General features: G+C 41.4%; 1 protein-coding gene across 1 annotated transcript; it reads left to right on the forward strand.

Moving 5' to 3' along the window:
• The first annotated feature begins 6,031 nt into the window (after positions 1–6,031).
• On the forward strand, positions 6,032–11,239 carry LOC137096916 (uncharacterized). The gene is made up of 2 exons (XM_067467364.1): positions 6,032–6,134; positions 8,443–11,239. Exon 2 carries the CDS (start codon positions 8,444–8,446, stop codon positions 10,004–10,006), a length of 1,563 nt encoding a protein of 520 aa, XP_067323465.1. The 5' UTR covers positions 6,032–6,134; position 8,443; the 3' UTR covers positions 10,007–11,239.
• Positions 11,240–19,790: the final 8,551 nt, after the last annotated feature.

Genomic DNA, 19,790 nt, shown 5'->3' on the forward strand with positions numbered 1-19,790 from the left:
TCAGGACAGTAGGCTTGTCCTTGCTTTCTGCTTCTATTTATATCTCTAGGGCAGGAGTTCCAGAGTGTGGGAGCAGCTACCACAAACGTTATCTCCCTTGTTGCCAACCGAATGAGTTTGAAAGGGTGGTGGGAATGAGTTTGAAGGGGTGGCCTCTCCAGAAGTTCACAGGATTCTTAACAAGCTCATAGAGAAAGATATGGTCCTTCAAATAACCTAGCCCCAGGGTTATTTGGATTCTATTGGATTCTATTGTTTGGCCAAGTCATGTCATTCATAGATGGAATTATGAAGGCAATGGCAACAACATTAGCTAGCCTTGCATGGCACTATATGTACAACCCGACATTTCAGAGCAGGCTATACATATTTAAGCATATCAATCTTGGCCTTCGCAATATGACAGAGCCCCACAAGACCTTAAAATATCATAGAATCATAGAATCATTGAGTTGGAAGAGACCTTGTGGGCCATCCAGTTCAACCCCTTCCAAGAAGAAGGAAAATCACATTCAAAGCACCCTCGACAAATGGCCATCTAAAAGCCTTCAACGAAGAAGCCTCCACCACACTCCAGGACAGAGAGTTCCACTGCTGAACAGCTCTCACAGTTAGGAAGTTGTTCTATCGGCAGTATATATTGATATATGTTGTTGTTGATTTAGGGAAGTGGTAAATTGTTCTTATTGATATGTATTGATTGAATGATTGAAATAATCAACTATACCTATTGAAGTATGTTGTCAGTTTAGGGAGTGGGTAAGCTAAGCAATATAAAGATGAATGGACTATATCAGTTTCTCAAGTCTCATTCATAAATTAATTCCACATCCATCTTCAAAACTATTTTTAAAAGCTGGAAAATATGCACTGAAATACACCCTGGCATACATTCCATCCTAAAATTTACAGATTATGAACAAATCTTGGTATGGTTTTTAAACTGTGACTATATTGCAAAATTTCTAAAGGATTCCAATTTGAAAGAGATTGGTGTTCCACTTTGCATTGTATTTTAAGAACTGTGCATCAGGTTAGCCTAGCCAAAAATGCAGACCAGCAGCATCCTTGAGAAACCAGAGTTTACAGAAGGCATTTTAAATGACTTGGCCACAGCCATCAGTGTGCTCAGCCATGTGCAGTGACCATATGGCAGAAATTTAAAATGAGTGACACTGGATTGACTAGTTGACACTTGTGTCACATCAGTCAGACTGAACATCCTTGCTATTCTGTACAAAGACAGAAAGAACAGGAAAGTGGAGAAGAAAAATGCAAATGCAAAAGGAATTGAAAATAACAAAGAAATGTTGGTTGTTATTTTTGCAACTAAGCAAATTTCATGAAAAGCTGAACAATTAAAAAACTAAAGATCTTGCTGTTTTCTCCCATCAACTTTTCTTTCAAGTTGTTATAATTTTTTTTCCTGCTTGTGACATAGATCGGATGTTTCACCTTTTCTCCATGTGGACACTGGACACTGAAAAAGAAACAGAAGCTCACTCATCCCACACACTTTTATCACAAGATTCCTCACTTTGCTTCTGGAAAATTCTATAGGTCAAGGTATGTCTGTGCTGCGATTCAAGCCAACAGCAAACAGCTGGAGTTATAAATATTAACCATGACTGTCTTTCTGAAGCAAACTTTGTTCTGAAAATAGAGGACATCATTTTGGCCACCGGGGCTCCCTTTTTTACAATGTTCAGGAGCAAAGGGTATGCAGTTGCTTGTTAGGTTGCATATTTGAAATTGCTAAAGAGATCGCTGACTGACAGATGTTTTGATATATTATTGATTTTTTAGGTGCCATAGTTAGTTGCTGTTATAATTTCTATGCAGGGCATGATACAAAGCTATCAGCAGATGTGTTTGCTTCCCTGCTCCAATGTAGGACTAGCATCTCATGGTTTTCAGCAATGGAGAGGCATTTCATAACTCTCACAAACTGATCCACTGGGTTTAGAAAGAAACTATAGGTATGAATCGACATGTACTGTATATATAGAATCATAGAATCATAGAATCAAAGAGTTGGAAGAGACCTCATGGGCCATCCAGTCCAACCCCCTGCCAAGAATCAGGAATATTGCATTCAAATCACCCCTGACAGATGGCCATCCAGCCTCTGTTTAAAAGCTTCCACAGAAGGAACCTCCACCACACTCCGGGGCAGAGAGTTCCACTGCTGAACGGCTCTCACACTCAGGAAGTTCTTCCTCATGTTCAGATGGAATCTCCTTTCTTGTAGTTTGAAGCCATTGTTTCGCGTCCTAGTCTCCAAGGAAGCAGAAAACAAGCTTGCTCCCTCCTCCCTGTGGCTTCCTCTCACATATTTATACATGGCTATCATATCTCCTCTCAGCCTTCTCTTCTTCAGGCTAAACATGCCCAGCTCCTTAAGCCGCTCTTCATAGGGCTTGTTCTCCAGACCCTTGATCATTTGAATTGCCCTCCCCTGGACACATTCCAGCTTGTCAATATCTCTCTTGAATTGTGATGCCCAGAATTGGACACAATATTCCAGGTGTGGTCTAACCAAAGCAGAATAGAGGGGTAGCATTACTTCCCTAGATCTAGACACTATGCTCCTATTGATGCAGGCTAAAATCCCATTGGCTTTTTTTTGCCGCCGCATCACATTGTTGGCTCATGTTTAACTTGTCGTCCACGAGGACTCCAAGATCCTTTTCACACATACTGCTCTTGAGCGAGGTGTCACCCATTTTGTATCTTTGCATTTCGTTTTTCCTGCCAAAGTGGAGTATCTTGCATTTGTCACTGTTGAATATTCTAACTCAGGTGCTCTTAGTTTCAAGGGGCTACTTAAAGCATAACTAAAGCCATGTCTGCATGACCAAAATAAAGGGGACTCATCTCTTAGCTGCTGTGAGGAGTCCAGATGAAACATGGCTGGATTTTCAGCAGAAGTATGTATCCAGTCATTAATGAATGTCAAGAGCAAACTGGATTTCCAGGGAGCTCTGGAATGAATGATTCATGATATTCAAAAGTATGGACAGCTTCTGGTCCACTATCCAAACCAAAAACTGACTCACTACTGTGTTGCTGGCAACAAGCAATTCCTTGTCAGAGACTTGCTAGCAATGCTTTTTTTTGTGATGTCACACCAGGGCACCCAGCCATGTAACCTGGAAATGTGATATTGCCAACAAGCCTCTGGCAGGGGAGCTACTTGTTGCCAGTGATGCAGTACAATGCACCCTTGGCTGGATGGCAAAAGGGCTCTGGAGATGTCGCCAAGTTGCATCAGGGCAACTCTGGAGTAGATTATACCGCTAAGTCAAAGATTTGCTTGTGAGCTTCTTCAAGATGTATTCTGCTGTTTCTTCTGTGATTCTCAGTGATGGGTATTTTGGTTCCATCATAAACTTTCAAGAAGAATATGTTGCCAGTTTTATGGGGGAATGCCTGTGAAGCACATTTAAGCCTTCGTAATCTGTGTCCTCAGAAGATAACATTCCATGTAACTCAGAAATCTCTAAAGCCAACAGAGAACACAGGAAATAAAAAATAGTAATCACACTAAAGAGAATATTATATGTGATTTAACTGAATTTGTCTGGAGTCCAATTAAGTGATAAGATACTATAGGGCGTGTCATATTACCAAGCCATTAATGCACGTCCTGGGAGTCCTCTGAGGCATAAGGCCAAAAAGAAAGTGCCTTAATTGCCTAGAAAGGCATGCCTTGTCATGCCCATTTGTTATTATAACACAAACTGTTCATCTTTCAAGAAGAAAACAAAACAAAACAAAACAAAAGCTAATGTAAAAGTATGTGAATTGATTTGGAAGACTTTCCTACATACTGCTCTATGGAAATTTGATCTGTTTCTTCTCCCATAGCCAAATGGTGTCCAAAACAAATGACTGAAATCTCAGATTTTGAAGAGACATTAACAGCAGAAAATTGGGCCTTGTGCCATCTGAATACATGGACTGATAGGACCAAATATGTTGTGATTATTATCTCTTTTTGATTTATTTGTGAACTGTGAAGGATACAGAATGGGTGAATGAGGATGGTATAAAGGCATAGAGCCATACAGTTGAAAATGGGCTTAAAGGCTATCAAGTCCAATCTGTTGTTCAATACAGACTCCCTAGCAGAGCATCTCTAGCAGGTGGCTTCCCAGCCTTTTTCTTAAGATTGCTGTAGGCAATTGGTTCCATTGTTGAACCACTCTTATTGTATCTATCTCTATTGCTATATATCACTATATATAAAATTTCACATTTGGGTAGTTTAACCTGGAAAAGAAATGTAGGTTGTGTGTATGTGTGTGTAGTATGTATTTTGCATGTAGATTTTGTATTAATTTGTTTCAATAAAAATTAATTAAAATACAATTCTATCATTATAGAGCTTTGATGGCCATTTCCCAAGAGTGTTTTAGTTGTGTATTGGTATATAACAGGGGATTGGACCTCATGGCCCTTCTAGTCCCTTCCAACTCTAAGATTCTATGATTCTATGAATGAGGGCCACCACATGTTGATGTTCACACTCTCAAAAGCACGTTCACAGTATACACAATTCAGAGGAGTTCCATGGCACATTTACAGATGAACCTATCCAAATTACAATAATGTTCTGCCCGGAGATATTGAATAATTTGAGGTAATTTTTGGCTCACATTTCCCTTACTTTTAATTGAGAGTGAAGATTATTGGTTTATCAGAAGTAATGACCGAAATTATGTTCGTGATTATTGTCTCTTTACTCAAACATGACATTAAAAAAGATCCTTGTGCACTATATTCTGTCAGCATGATTACCTTATGTGAAGAAGTGCCTCTGAATTCAGAGTGAGAAATACTGATGGAATCATTCATTTCTCTGGTGCTGGAATGGAAATATGGTCATAGGATTTGTGCTGTTCGTCCTTGAAATAACAACCATGAGCAAATCCAGATCGATTAGAAGTCCCAGAAAGGCCCAGATTCAGTTCATTTTCTTTTTGATTTTCTTTCCAATTTTATTTTAAAGATCCATACATGTTTGGTTTATTTTGGATTGTTTTCTATTAGTTTCTGGTATGATCACAGGTTTCAAACCAATATAAAATGGGGGGAGGGCACAGAAACAAACTCTAGGACTTTTCAATTGGTCCAAATGTACCTTATGTCTGAGGTAGAGTTGTAAACCCTCAACTATCTTACCCTCACACGTGGGACAAATATTTATGAGAGTTTTTCTCCCCTCAGAGGGAGAAAATTAACATTTCTCTGCAATATTTTTTCCTATATTTGAATATTCCAAATTCTTGAGGAGGAATTATCCTGTGTAGAAAAATATTTTTCTTTTCTATGCAAAAATCCATTTTCTGTGCAGAAAAAGAGGTATCTTGCACAGGAAACAGTATTTTAACCATGGGAAACTTACTTATTCATTCAACAAACCCTTTTTGGTATAAAAAAACCCCACACAGAAAACAGTTTTTCTCCAAGAAAACACCATGCAGAATAATTTGTTTGGAATGTTTGAATATGGGGAGAAAATTCCACAAGATTCTCATTAGTCTGCTGTCTTTCCAAAAGGATTTATTAATTATCAGTACCCCAATTTTTGACATTTGAATGAAAAAACCCTGAAAATTCTGTTTTCCTTATGCAGAGGTAAATGTATCTGAGGATGCTTGCCATAGATGCAGGCAAAACATCAGGAGAGAATGCCTCCTGAACATGGCCATATAGCCTGAAAAAACCTAAAACAACCCAGATAAATGTAGTGTTATTAAAAAATTCATTTAAATAATAATAGTTTTTGTTTAGCCTGTGAAGAACAAAGTAGCCAAAAGAACAAATGGCCCCAGGATGAAGAAGATGACACTTCATCCATACAATTGAAACAACAGTTTTCCTCTCCCCAAGAAATGGGGAGAGAAAAAACATTTGTCTGCCTCACACGAGGCAGGGAGGAGTTCTGGAGGAACCCTCCAGAACATCCGGGGGCGTGGCCTGCTAGCACAGGCCAGGCCCTCCCAGGCTCATTCCGTGCCTGGAAGTTGGGGAGAGAGGTTGCAGAGAAGAGTGAAGACAAGAAGTCTGAAGAGGTTCAGCAAAGAAGAGAAGAAAAGAGGTTAAGGGGATAAGAAGAGCATCTACAGGTCTGTACAGGGGTCCTGGGGGAGGGAGGCTTCACCCACCCACCCCCCTCCCGGACAAAGGCTGGGCCCTTCAGGGCCCTTCACAGAGGCCTTGGTTATGGCAAACAAGAGCACACGTGGCCAGGGGCCTGGAGCTAGGCGGCTTGGCAGGCGGCTAGCCGGCCATCGACATTCCCTGGCGCATGGTCACCGTGGCCTAGGATTGGGCCCGGCCTCGAGCTACCTGAGGGTTCTGGCAATAGGGGCCCGCAGCGTCAATTTTGGTCGCCGTTGATGGAGGCCATTGTGGGAGATGGGGCGGCTGCCATTTTAGGATAGGCCCAATTTCGTTTGCCACATGGGGCAAAATGAAAGTGAAAGGTATTTCAATTACTTTATTTTGGGCCAGATGCGTGTTATATGTAGTAGGTATGATGTTAAATACACAACGTTACACAGGTAATAGGGGAGTTATACCCTTGGCTACAGAGGTTGCTGACCTAAGGTCGATAGTTCTTATTCGGGAGCGGAGCGAGCTCCCGATGTTAGCCACAGCTCCCAAAAAAAATGGATCAGGGAGAGAGCTCCTGCTGTTAGATCCAGCTTCTGATACATACATACATATATATATATATATATATATATATATAATTTTAAATAGGATCGGAGGGGGAGCTCCTGCTGTTTGATCCAGCTTCTGATAGCAAAAAAAAATGGAGCAGGGAGAGAGCTCCTGCTGTTAGATCCAGCTTCTGATACCCCCCAAATAATATTATTATTTTAAATAGGATCAGAGGGGGAGCTCCTGCTGTTTGATCCAGCTTCTGATAGCAAAAAAAATGGAGCAGGGAGAGAGCTCCTGCTGTTAGATCCAGCTTCTGATACCCCCCAAATAATATTATTATTTTAAATAGGATCAGAGGGGGAGCTCCTGCTGTTTGATCCAGCTTCTGATAGCAAAAAAATGGAGCAGGGAGAGAGCTCCTGCTGTTAGATCCAGCTTCTGATACCCCCCCAAATAATATTATTATTTTAAATAGGATCAGAGGGGGAGCTCCTGCTGTTTGATCCAGCTTCTGATAGCAAAAAAAAATGGAGCAGGGAGAGAGCTCCTGCTGTTAGATCCAGCTTCTGATACCCCCCAAATAATATTATTATTTTAAATAGGATCAGAGGGGGAGCTCCTGCTGTTTGATCCAGCTTCTGATAGCCAAAAAAAAAAAAATGGAGCAGGGAGAGAGCTCCTGCTGTTAGATCCAGCTTGTGATAGCCTCACAGCGAGACTCAAGGCATAGGTATATAAAATAAAAATCAACACTTAAGTAGTAATAAATGCAAATGTGAGTAGATCAATAGGCCCCAACGGTAGGCTCTGGCTGCTTGGGTGCGGGAGAGCTCCTGATGTCAGCCCCAACTCGTGATAGCCTCACAGTGAGACTCAAGACATATGTATATAAAATAAAAATCAACACTTAAGTAGTAATAAATGCAAATGTGATTAGATCAATAGGCCCAACGGTAGGCTCGGTCTACTTGAGTGCGGGAGAGCTCCTGATGTCAGCCCCAACTTGTGATAGCCTCACAGTGAGTCTCAATGCATAGCTATATAGAATGAAAACCAACACTTAAACATCAATAAATGCAAATGTGAGTAGATCAATAGGCCCCAACGGTAGGCTCTGGCTGCTTGGGGGCGGGAGAGCTCCTGATGTCAGCCCCAACTTGCGATAGCATCACAGTGAGACTCAATGCATATGTATATAAAATAAAAATCAACACTTAAGCAGCAATAAATGCAGTTGTGAGTAGATCAATAGGCCCCAACGGTAGGCTCTGTTTACTTGGGTGCGGGCGAGCTCTGAGGTCAGCCTCAACTTGTGATAGCCTCACAGTGAGACTCAATGCAAATAAGAATTGATCAGTAGGCCCAACTGTAGGCTCTGACTACTTGGGTGCAGGGTGAGCTTCTGGGGTCAGCCCCAACTTGTGATAACCTCACAGCGAGACTCTATGCAAATGTGAGTTGATCAATATGCCCCGGCCTAGCCTGGGCTTCCCTTACGAAGGCACTAGAGAGCTCCACCTTTAGGCAAAGCGGACGCTGGTAAATAGCATATTAGTTGCTTGAACAGTGGTTTATTCCATGGGGAACTTAAGGTGAGCCTTAGGTCACTTAAGTTATAACTATACAACAGTCGGTGAGGCATAGATTTAAGCATTTCTGCATTGCCCTATATATATATATATACATAAGTGATAAAGTCATTGTCAACTTGTTTTACTGGCGCTTTATACTTATTGACACAGTCACTGGTAATTTTTCTTTCAGGATGACGCCGAGGAAGAATGTGGGCGGCCCTAAAGGAAAGGGACCTGCCAAGAAGACTCCGGTGAAGCGTCCCCTCCCTCCTAGGGAATCATCATCGGAGGAGGAGGACGTTTCAGCCGAAGAATTGAATGCTCTTATGGCTAGGATGGACAAATTTGAGAGGGAAAGGGGGCTTTTGACGAGGGAGGCTGGGCCGCGCCCTGCGCGGCGGGCTAGCAGGAAGGTAATTTTTAAAAATCTGCTCTCCCGCATGTCTGTTCTAGAGGCCGGCCGAGCAGCGGCGACACAAGGAGGTGATCGATATAGCCAACCGGAGCCCAATCAGAGGGATCAAGATCCCCCGGCCCTGTCACCGCAAACGGTCGTGGGTCAGGTGTCGGCTGACAACCCAGCAACAACAACGCTGACCAGTGCAGCCCCGGCGGTATCCCGGCCTCAACCAGTTTGTGCTGAGGTGCAGCCTGCGGAGAAACCAACACCACTGGCCACCACACCGGCTGATCCGGTCATGACATCTCCTTCGGCGACACCGGCTGTGCCAGAGCGGGCGGCACCTGGTCAGCCTGCTACACAAGCCATCGTCGTGGACGGGCCTTCGACATCCGCAGGTAATAACACCACACTGGTCTGGCCTTGGGGCCTGTGCCAGGCGCAAAACACAACACCTACTCTCCCAAGTCCGGCCCTGGTTGCAACAGGAGCTTTGGTCGCAAAGGCTGGCCCTCAAGTCCCTACGGTTGCCCCCATAACCTTAGAAATGGCTAGGACGGGGGATGACAACCAGTATTGGGGAACCGATAAATGGGTTTTGCCGATAGTACCTACAGCAGCCTCAGCCTCTTTGGGGGCTCATTTGTCACAGAAAACCATAGACAAGATACTCAGGAATGAGTATATAGATATGTTTTCATTATACTTTAGGGAGTTAGATAAAAAGGAAAAAGAGGATTTGGACGAACAACGTAAAGAGAAGCTAAAGAAAAGGCGGGTTGAGCAGAATTGGAAAAATTGGATAGCTTGTTATACCATATATGCATCCCTGCTAGTGGAAGCTCATCCTTACAGGGCCAAGGCCTTGTTTAAATATCAAAATATAATATATGGGGCATATGTCAACTACACTGGTCAGGCGTGGCTTGTTTACGATAGCCGCTTTCGTTCTGAGGCTGCCACGATGCCTAACAAGCGATGGGACCTCATCGACAGTCAATTGTGGATGGAGGTAATGAATACAACCAGAGCAGTTTCTGGTGAGAAGGCCGATAGCGGCCATACTATACAGAACACTAAAGAGAGTCAGCCCTTTCGGCAGGGAGGCCCAGCAAAACAGCCGCAAAGACAAAAGGGTATGTGCTGGGAATACGCGGCCCAGGGAGCTTGCGCCCGCGAGGACTGTAAATATCAGCACGCCTGTGCAATATGCCAGGGTAACCACGCAACCAATAGTTGTTACAAGGGAAAACCCACAAGAAGTGGGCCAAGAGGTGCCCAGTTCAATAGAAGGAACCCTGGACAGGTTACTGTTCCAAAAGGGCCCCAGCCCAATCAAGGCGGGTCTGCTTAGTTGCTGGCTGGAAAGTTAGCCTTACAGAGCTGCAGCAAATTACTGGCTGGCGGCTTTAGCACACATCAGTTTATGAGCAGGTGTTATATCATGCAGCGGCGTTGACTGCATTGCATTGGGACGGTTTGTTTCCCTTTGTTGTTTGTTACCAGGAGTGGGTGTTTCTCCTGATGTGTTGGTTATCCACCTCGGTGATAACGATTTAGACCTGCTAGCAGGAAAAGCCCTCTTTCTGCAAGCACGGGCGGACATTCGAAGGATTTGTTGGTCATGGCCCAGGGTGCACGTCGTTTGGTCTGCTATCATACCTCGTCGCAAGTGCAGAGGCGCCATGGGAAGGCTTCAGAAAGCCAGAAAACGAGTGACTCGGGCCATGTGATTGTTCTGATCCACGGGCGGACATTCGAAGGATTTGTTGGTCATGGCCTAGGGTGCACGTCGTTTGGTCCGCTATCATACCTCGTCGCAAGTGCAGAGGCGACGTGGGAAGGCTCCAGAAAGCCAGAAAACGAGTGACTCGGGCCATGTGATTGTTCTGATCCACGGGCGGACATTCGAAGGATTTGTTGGTCATGGCCCAGGGTGCACGTCGTTTGGTCCGCTATCATACCTCGTCGCAAGTGCAGAGGCGACATGGGAAGGCTTGAGAAAGCCAGAAAACGAGTGACTCGGGCCATGTGATTGTTCGGATCCATCAGAGGGGTCGTTACATTGAGCACCCAAACATCACTCGTGACGACGAGAGGTTGTATCGGGGTTTTGGAGTACGTCTTTCGGAATTGGGCAACCAACGATTTCGGTTAGATTTACAGGAAGGTATTTTAGGGGTGTTAGAGGAATTGGTGGGGGATGGGGGCGAAATGGACATTTGCCCCCAATCCGTGGCGTAAATAGATAGGGAAATTCCTTTAGTCGGTGTGCACCTAGGGCACCCCTTTAAGGGGTGAAAGGCCCTTAAGTTAAACACTCACCTACAGTTTAAAGGGGTGAGGTGTAGTTAATGGCCTTTAATGGGAAGGAGTCTCGATACAAGAGCTCTGGAAGAGACTCCTCATTCCTTTCCCTTGATGGTGATACGGTTTGATTACCGAAACCCAGGTGCTTCGCCCGGAAATTGTTATTATCGGGTAGTGATACTACCTGGGTTAGGTGACACCAGTTCCTTACACCCTTGAGTTAAGTTAAGAACTTAAATAGGTAACGTTAAATAAAAGTTGCCCAATTTGAATCCAACGCATTGGTGTTGTGTCTTTTATTCTCGTGTGTTTCTTCGTGGGTTGGCAGACAAATGAAGTTTAATCCTATGTGTTGCCCTACCCATAGTGCTAATTGGCAACTAAAACTCTCCTGTGGTTGAACTACAAATTGCATCAGCTGAAGTCAGTACAGTCATTTATAAAGAATGCTGGAATTTGCAGTTCAGCATCAATAAAACTGCACGTTGTCAACATTTCCTTTACTTGTTTGCTCAGGAACACATTTCATTGAGTTCATTGACTATACTCAGGATTTTGGCCTTAGACAATGAAGTTACACGAGACTAAACAAAATAATGTAACTTCATGGCTTTCATGCCTGTAGCTTAGTTGTAAGGCTCAAGGAACTTGGTGAACCTTACACTGAAATTACAGGATGGAAATGTTCATAGAGTTACATTACTTTGTTTTAAGTTGGCAGAATCTGAATTTAGTCATACTAAGAATATGCTTATTGGACTCACTGGGACTTAAATCTGTCAAGAATGGATAGTTTCATTGATTCTAAGTAGATTAAATGTGGATTCAGCTGATCTCTATTAGTCTTGTCTTCTATTTGCTGCTTTTATGAGTATCATCATATAGAAACAAAACATAATTCTCTTTTACCCCCTCCTTCTATTTTTCTGTTGTGACAATTTGGTTTGCATCATGGAGGAAATATTTCTTTAACCTGACCGTGTGTAATATTGTCTTGTATTTCCGCAAGCAAGAAACTGACAGCTATTACATTATACTTTTAATTAATCCATGTGAGACAGATGGGCAGAAAGGTACAGAAGTAAACAGGTGGCGTTTGGGGGGCTAGGGACCTGGAACTCAAACTGCCCACAGTACAGATGGGTAACAAAGAGAAGCATATGAAAGGAATAAAATGAAAATGGACTACAAAGCCTGTGAATATGAATTTGCATGAGTGTCACTTCTTTAAGGGAAAATTTACATCTTAAAGAAGTGTTTGTTCATCTATATTTATATCTATACATATCTTTAAATATTCCTACATTCCATATATAAAGCAATCACAGGATACAGTGAAAGTACTTCAAAGCTTAAATAGTTCATTTAACTACAAAGCCTATCTATTTCACAAAACCAGATCTTGTTAAAAAAACCTCTGTTTTATAAACAATTCATGATTAATATATACAAATCTTTCCAAAGACAGTCCCTTTATTTTACCCTGTCAGCTCAGAAAAATAATATATTATACAAAGAGAATGATCAATCAGTCAATCAATCAGTTAACCCAGTTATCATGTGTTATACAATATTTTTTAATGATCAACTGATTTTATAATCAATTTAGTATTTAAAAACCTGACCTCACACTTAGGTCTCCCATAATATCACTCCACCTTTAATAGCACATCTTTTAATATATCCCAATTAATGCAATAACAATACTAAATTCTTGTGGGTTTTTTCGGGCTATATGGCCATGTTCTAGAGGCATTAGCCCGAAAAAACCCACAAGAACTTAGTGATTCCAGCCATGAAAGCCTTCGGCAATAACAATACTATTAAAAATAATGAAGTATGCAAGCAGTCACAATGGCAAGAGCCAGAGATAGACAAGAAGCTCATTTAGAGCTTTGCTGGACTTAGAAGAACAAGAGCCCTTTCATGCTACACTAATATAGTTCAGTGATGCCATTTTAACACCCATGGCTGCCTCCTGTGAAATCCTGAGGTTTGTTTTAGGGAATTCTAATGAGAATTCTCCTTAAACTATAAATAACAGGATCCCATAGTACAAAGATTCCTCTTTAACTGCTGTGGCTAAATCTTATGTAATGTTGGCTATTTTGTAGTTTGATAGGGTATCAGGATTCTCAGACTGAGAAATGCGAATATACTAAACTACAAAGAATTACAAATCCTAGAATTACATAGGATGCTGCCATGGCAGTTAAAGTGAAATCATAACACTATAATTATACAATGTGAAAAGGCCAAAGGATGGAATGGAAGAAAAAAATCACGTTTTTTCCTCCTTTCCTTTCCCTTTTTTAAAAATGCAATATTTATCTCCTGTTACAAACCATGTGAGAGAAATCATATGTGTCAGCTACATGGCTAATGGATATATTTCTCATTTTTCATTCTTAATGGTCTTGGAGAGAATGGCTTTGTTTCCTTTAGTTCCAAAGCCTCTCTCCATTAGCTCATGACATACCATATCCTCCTCCCTTTTGTGTCCACAGCAATGTACAACTGTGGATGGTGGAGGTGGTGATGCTCATACCAGCAGAACTGCTGTGATTCAACCCTCTCAATCCCAGTTGCCAGTTCCTGTTTCTGTGGTGGAGGCAGGACTGGATTTGCCTATAGAGCCAACACAGGAGGAGGATCATGTCTTTGAATCTGAAAGGGGGGATGGTCATAGAACTTCTTTTCCTCCCTGAGTCTCCCTCTGAGTCACCAGCTGCCAGTGAGCAGGATGAGGGACCTACAGAGGAGGCTGCACCATCATCCCTCTGCTCCCTTTGCCCCGTTACAATGTCCATGCCCATACCCAGATAGTGAGTTCAGGCAATGTGGGTACTGGTAGCTCAAGGCTCAGGAGGCTCTTTGCAAAGGGCATCTATGCAAGCATAACGTGTTGGCTTGGCATGATCTCCAGGATGGCCTGCACAAAGGATATGTGCAATTCTTGTTTTATGCTGGGTGTCAAGTAGTCTACTTCAATTTGGTCTCCAAGTACCTTATACAAGAGCTTTCTTGGTTATTGCTCCAGCCTGCTGGGAGATGTATTTTTTCCTCTGTAAGCTGCCACTGGTTCTTGAAAGGGCTTGGTTGCAAGGTGATGCTCAGGACTCCAGTAGTAAGTGCCTGTTGCATCAGAAGAAGCTGGTCCTCTTTCACCAATGGGGCCAGGCCATCACTATAGAGCTCATAACTTGTTGCTTCTGCAAACAGGATCTGGTGGCCCTTCTGGATTTCGTATTTATTGAGAAGTCTGATAGCCTTCAGAGCACTGTACCAGTCCATATACATGGCATAGGTTAAGACAACGGTTAAGGCAATTAAATGTCATCATGAGGCGAAATTCATAGACCTTTCTCACACTTTGGAAAAGAGGAATTAGTTTTGTCCTTATATATATCTTGTGGGATTTTCCCTATGGTTTCTTCTATTGGTTAATATGAGAGACATTTAATAAGATAGCTTTTGTGGCTTTAAAAAACACTTTTCTCAAAACTTAAAGTAAAATCCTCAAAAATCAGCAGATGTATGAACATTTCAGAAAGTTGAGGGAATGATCCCCTATTATCTTGTGTCATTGTATGGAAAATTCAAGGCGATAGCTCTTGTAGTTATTATAAAATGTTGTTTATAAAAACTTTGAAAATTTCCCCAAAATCTGAAATGTTCTGAAATTTGGTGGGCTAACAGGGGTAAACCTGTTCTACCACTGTGGCAAATTTCACCTAAATAGCTGTAGAAATGAGGGAGAAAGGAGCTCCAGGAGCACCCCCCGGTGTGCAATTACTATAACAAACTAGTAATGAAATTTCCTTACTCTCGTTATAGTAATGAAATTTTCACCAGGTATACTTTAGAAACAGTTTAGAAATGAAGCATCAGTGCCCCACCCCCAATTCTGTAATAACTTTTGAACCATTGGATTGCACAACCCTAATATTTTTTCCTATTACAAGGAACTATGTAATAGTTCCCCAGTTCCAAAGGGACTCACCTACTTGTTTACATTCACTTTACACATTTCATTTTTGGAGAAAGCCATTGTGCCCCACGTGGGTTCATCTGTTAGCTTTCTTCTCTGCCTTAAAAAATCGCTACGTTTATTGTGTAATAATTTTCTGAGCAAATAACACCTGCAAGAGGATCACATTCAAAAGGGGAGAGGATGGGGGGAGAAGAGCTGGAAGCATCAGAATTCCACTAATGCTTGGTGACTGATCTTGTTAGCACACATCATCTGTCATCATAGCACGGTGACCTAAAACAAGAATCTCACACTGAAGAACCACCAGCAAGGAAAAATGTGTTATTATAATGTGCCTCGGCCAGACCCCCCTTTATTCTGCTCCCCCCACCCGTCTCTTTGAACGGAACTTGATTGTCAGCATTATACACAAGCCCAGACAATGCTTTCAATAGAAGCCTTTTTGGAAGACAATTAAAGAAAGCATGATAACGGGATTTGTCACCATGATGTGGCTGCTATTTGAGCAGGCATTATAATAATGAAAGAAAGTTTTACTAATTGAAAATGTGAATCAAATTCAGCTGTCTCTCTCTCTCTCTCTCTCTTTCTTTCTCCCCCTTCTCTTTAATTTCTCTTGGATAAAAGCCAATGAAGATCATCTGTCTAATGCATCTATTCACCCCTCGCTGCAACAATGTGTCAATTGTAATGGATGTCTCATAAACTCAGACTTTCTAGGACAGAATGCTGAGTGCGTAAAACAACCAGTGAGAAACATGGGGCATACCTGCAAAATGTTGTGGCGAGAGTGAGCTTTCACCTTGGAAAGGGTCTCAGAGTGGGATTTCCCCCTCCCCTTTCCTTTTCTGGGGGATATGCATAAATTAGGGGATGTGCTTTTCTTTCATGCCATTGCTGTGTTATACAGTCCTGAGCGCATTTAGCTTTCACATTCAACACTCAATGGATTTTCCCACTACAAGGGAGGAAATAACTGTGTGTGTAAACTGAGAACCAGCATGGGTTAGTGGTTAAAGTGTTGGCATAGAAGGACCTGAGAGACGAGTATTAAAGTCTTCACAATGGAAGTCATTGAGTGATTTAAGGTAGTCACTCATTCTTATACCAATCTACCCAAGAGATTGAGGAGAGTCTTGCAAACTTCTGGATGAGTGTAATATGTGAACCAGCCTTTAACTGTATAGAGCAGGGCTTCTTAATGTTTTTCCTTTTGCGGCCCCTTTTTACTGGAGAAATTTTTACACAACCCCAGGAACATAGATATATAAAATAGATATAAAAATAAAATATTTACTGATAGTAAATTGGCATTTGCAAGGCTTGCTAAACTGACTGATTTCTCTTTTAATCAAGCACAACTACAAAAACCATTGTAAACACTGCACATTGTTGCTAACATATTTGTGTAAATGGATAGCATTCATGTTGCCAAATTTTTGGTGACCTCAAAATTGCGTTAAGGGGATTCTCATTTGGGGTTCAGACCCACAGTTAAAAAGTAGTGGTATAGAGTAGCAATCTGTATACTGGATACAAAAGTAAAACATTACATGTGAATGACTGTATGAATGTATAGATCAACAACTTGTATGCTTATGTTGAAGGTAACATGTGAACGTTCCTTGTGTCACTTCCAGGAAAAATCATGTACTTCTTCCTAAGTTATAAGTGTAGTAGGTAAGTTCTTTTTCTCCTTCTTGATGAGTTGTCTTTTCGACTGAACTATATGGAGATGTTATTTTTACACAGGGTAAAGTCTGTCCAGAGAAAAGACTCGTGTTGTGAACAACTTAAAAACAGTTGTTCAAAAATGTGGTTGTATGCCTTCAGGTCATCTTACGGCAATTCTGTCATGGGGTTTTCTGGAGCTGACAGTATGTGACTCACTCAAGTTCATTCAGGGAACTTCCGGACAGCACTAAATCACAGGTTTTAGTGAGGGGCAAAAAATCCTGTGACTTCAGGAGAGGTCCACATACAGACCAGTTGGTCCCAGGATTTCTGCTTCCATTGTCCAGACTTGATGCTTTGTTCTGAGATTTAGAGGCTCCCAAGATGGCCACTGTGGTTATGTGGATCACTGCAAAAGTTCCATTCTATGTGCAGGCCAGAGAAACTGCCCCCTACATGTTTCCTAAAGTTTCTGGCACATAAACAAAGTTTTTGCCTTCTACTCAAGTGTCACCGTTTTAGGAACCGACCAATCAGGAACAAACATCTAAAACCTAGGGAAAAAACCCAGATTAAAAAAAATCCTGTAATTTTCAATTACAGGGATAGATTCAGATATTCAGCTCAAAACCACAATAGTCCCGCATCTGGAAATCTCAGTTTTTGCCTTTTGTAGCGATTACTTCAGGGCTTACAGGGAACGGCATCTGGCCACTCTCCTGTTTTTTGCGGAAGCTCCTGGGAGAAAGGTACTGTCTGGATGGGCCCTCAATAGATTTCCAGGACTGAGGGGGGAATTTAACTTGTTCTCCAGTTGTTATTTATTCATTCAGTCGCTTCCAACTCTTCGTGACCTCATGGACCAGCCCATGAGTTCCCCAGAGTCATAGTCAAATGCTCAAACAAAAAACACTAAAACACTGAAAAACAATTCATCAGGAGAAGAGGGCTGCATTCACAATCAGAATGGTTAGGTACTTGCCAAGGGCTCATACCTCATAAGGAGGCCAATGATAAAAAAAAAAAAAAAACCTCATTGGAATTGCTTACTCATTGCAACCTTTTTCATACACCTACCTTTTCTATGACCCAGACAATAGAAGTGGCATGATCGCCATGGCACTATTTATTTTCTTTCTGCTCATGTTTAAACATTTGCCACTGAGCGAATATGTATTAAATGGATTTTAGTTCTATAGACGGGTTTAACTCAAATTTTAAAATAACTTTTATATGGTTTTATTTTTGTGTGGTTTTATTTGAATCTCCTTTTATTTTGAAACATGTTTTGAGTTCCAGGTTTGGGAAAAAGGTAGGGTATAGAAGAAAAAATATAATACAATACAAATAGATTCAATAGGTAAAGAAACTCTATTGTTAAACATCAAATGCACCTGAAATCTATGCACTCCTTATTTCTTAATGAATACTGGGATTTTATGCATCTCAGTTGTTCTCTCTTCAGCAATGTGAAGCTATGTAGTATAGTACCAAGTGGTAAAAAAGAAGTCACATTGGTGGCTTGGAGCTTTTGAATAATTCACACCATGCTTCCAGAACAATGTACAAATCACTTGTTAGAGAGCTTTCATTTTCAGTAGGTCTTCCACTGACATATGGATAAGACTGCAGCATCTAGATACACAACTGTGGGGTTATTCAGACTAAAAAAAGATAAAAACCAAAACAGAACTGAGTCTACCATTATGCAGAGTGAGTCAATCAGTCAGTTAACAAAAGTTGAAGAGACTGGAAAGTGGCAGCAAAGAAACGGAGCAGAAAGTTGTACTCTGCATGGGATATCTTGCATCCCTTACATTAATTTGATGTATTCAGGTGTGCTAGATCATTCCGAAATGCTGGAGAAAGACACAAGGCATGGAATGGGAAGACGCTGTCATCTTGTTCGTTGTTCTAGGCAGCAAAAATTATTGGACCAAACTTGCATGAAAATGAAGAGAGGAAGCTTACTTTGTCATTCCAAGTTTAGCATCATATACGCAAACACAGACACACATGCATACAATTATTTATTTATTTACTTTATTTCTATCCATCCTTTTTCCCAATATAGGGATTCAAGACAGCAACATGGGACAATAGAAATTAAAAACAGGGCAAATGCATAAAAAACAAAAATGCATAAAAAACTATCCAATCTTCCATGTCAAGCAGCATAAAAACAATAGAATGCAATTAAAATAGAATCAAAAGTTGTTATAAGCTATATAGCACCCCCCCCCCCCGGTCCCACAATCTCACACCATTTCCAGCAGTGGATGCAAGATAAGTCCAGTCCTGTGATGTGTACAATAGGACAAGAGATCACAAACTGTAAGAATTCATCTCTTTACTTAGTGTCATTGATCTGGTTTTCAAAAACACCTTTTGAAGTTACAACTGGAGAGTAAATGTCTCCCTGAATAAAATGTAGATGGTTCTGCCACACTTTTGTATGAATGCCTTAAAGATCTAAACCTGTCATCAGCCTGGTCTTGATTCTGTCTGCTCACTCCATATATTGGGAATCCATGAGAGAGAGCTTTTTGCATATTCACGGGATTCTCAAATTCAACTATAACTTTCTACTGTTTATTTTATGCCACAAACTAATCAAGAAAATAATAGGGTGCTGTACAGTTAGCTTTGACCCTAGTGAAATCATTACAAACATTTCCTGCAAGCAACTGAAAATCTACTATCATATACAACTATATATATATTATTCCTACACTTGCATTTTACTGAAATCATTAAACAAGAATCTGGCCTACGGGACTGTGACTACATCAAGGTTAACTGCTTAAAAACAGTGATATCTCAATACACAAATGTTAAGTTGCACTATTGCATTTTGTCCTAAGTATTTAGATACTTGCATAGCAAGTAAAACCTGGGCAGTATAGAAAATGATGTCGTACTTGCAAATTTCCCCTAAATTTCCATATTTGGGACAGAAACCCCAGTAGCACACCAGGACCTTGGTATTCTCGGTTCAGTTCCAGGCTGCCCCATGAATACTCAAAATGTTCAAATTCCATTATATACAATACAATTTTGCTTATATATACAGGCAGTCCCCGAGTTACAAACATCTGACTTACATCCATCTCAGAGTTAAGAATGGGGGTAAGACAATAGGAAGTGAGAGAAATCTACC

Source organism: Anolis sagrei, chromosome 4 (genome assembly GCF_037176765.1).
Source record: "Anolis sagrei isolate rAnoSag1 chromosome 4, rAnoSag1.mat, whole genome shotgun sequence".
Taxonomy (NCBI): domain Eukaryota; kingdom Metazoa; phylum Chordata; class Lepidosauria; order Squamata; family Dactyloidae; genus Anolis; species Anolis sagrei.